Below are 1,606 nucleotides of genomic sequence, written 5' to 3' on the forward strand. Positions count from 1 at the left end.
TAGCAGCAGCATCAGGCAGTTAGGCAGAGTGCGCAATTAGTAGTAGGCAGCGTAAGTATAGAAGCAGCAGCGGTGGCGAGCGCAGTCAGTCAGGCAGGTGTGTGTGTGTGTGTGTGTGTGTGTGTGTGTGTGTGTGTGTGTGTGTGTGTGTGTGTGTGTGTGTGTGTGTGTGTGTGTGTGTGTGTGTGTGTGTGTGTGTGTGTGTGTGTGTGTGTGTGTGTATGTGTGTGTGTTATTGCCTTCTCTCCACTGCGGAATGACAAGGAATAGGTGAGAGGAATGCAGTATGTGTATATGCGAGTCATTCCCAGTATGTATATTGATATATATATAGTCTTATTCGCGCGTAGAGTGTACATGTAATGCGGTACTCATGTATACATGTGTTATAGTGGTGTAGCCACATATTTATAATGCTGTAGTATGTTGCTGTAGGTATTGTTAGCTTGTTGTAGTAACAGTTACGCGTATTTTTCTATAAGAAAATATATTTAAATGTGATTCTGTCTGGATAAAGTCTCGCGAGATTCCATTCTGTCCCCTATAGAATTGATCAGTTTAAAGTCAACGAAATATACTGGCAGTCTCGTTATAATATCGCGTTTGTATATCATTGCCCCTAATAAATTTTAGCAAAATAATATATTATTTATAGTAAATTAAGTCAAACGCAACTTAAAGTTGGAGTAACCAATATTTAGGATTTTTTAAAGTAATCACTTTATCACTTAAAACCTGTGTAAAATTATGTCGCCCATCGGTCAGTTTTACCTGCAATAGAGCAGTCAAAGGCAGAGTTAGGTCAGGGAATACAGTTGAAACAGACACGTCAAATAAAATAATGTCAGCGGCAACGACAATGACGATTTAAGTGGCGGTAATTATGGCAGTGACAACGACGACGACGACGACGACGACGACGACGACGACGACGACGATGACGACGATGATGATGATGATGATGACAACGATAGCGACAATGGCAACGGCAATTGTAGCATTTACAACGACGACGACGATGACGACGACGACGACGACGACGACGACGACGACGATGACGACGATGACGACGATGATGATGATGATGATGAGGACGATAGCGACAATGGCAACGGCAATTGTGACATTTACAACGACGACGACGATGACGACGACGACGACGACGACGACGACGACGACGATGACGACGACGACGACGACGATGACGATGACGACGACAACGATGATGTTAAGGACAGTGCTGACGCATGAAGACACCGTGTTAACAGACGTGATTGATGACGGCCGTCCGCTGCTATCGGTTACCCATTACACGGGTAGGTCCGGTTATATACCACGACGATACGTGCACGTATTCTCACTGAGAAACTTCAACATCGCAGCAGTAAAACCTTGGAATAATAACCTCCCCCCCACCCCCCATCTACACTGTTTTCATTTGCTCGAAGCAATCCCTTTGTTTTCACTTGCTCGAAGCGATCCCGTTGTTTTCTTTTGTTCGAAGCAACCTTTGCGTGTTCTCTTGTTCGAATCGACCTTTGCGTGTTCTCTTGTTCGAAGCGACCTTTGCGTGTTCTCTTGTTCGAAGCGACCTTTGTGTGTTCTC

General features: G+C 44.5%; 1 protein-coding gene across 1 annotated transcript in view; it reads right to left on the reverse strand.

Moving 5' to 3' along the window:
* Positions 1-758, reverse strand: part of LOC106813373 — an 8,041-nt gene extending 7,283 nt beyond the window's left edge. Inside the window, exon 1 of the mRNA XM_014817504.1 lies at positions 736-758. Coding sequence (XP_014672990.1) covers positions 736-758 — 23 coding nt within the window. The remainder of the gene's footprint in view (positions 1-735) is intronic.
* Between the last annotated feature and the right edge of the window lie 848 nt (positions 759-1,606).

This window comes from Priapulus caudatus, unplaced genomic scaffold (assembly GCF_000485595.1).
Source record: "Priapulus caudatus unplaced genomic scaffold, Priapulus_caudatus-5.0.1 Scaffold762, whole genome shotgun sequence".
In the NCBI taxonomy this organism is placed as follows: domain Eukaryota; kingdom Metazoa; phylum Priapulida; class Priapulimorpha; order Priapulimorphida; family Priapulidae; genus Priapulus; species Priapulus caudatus.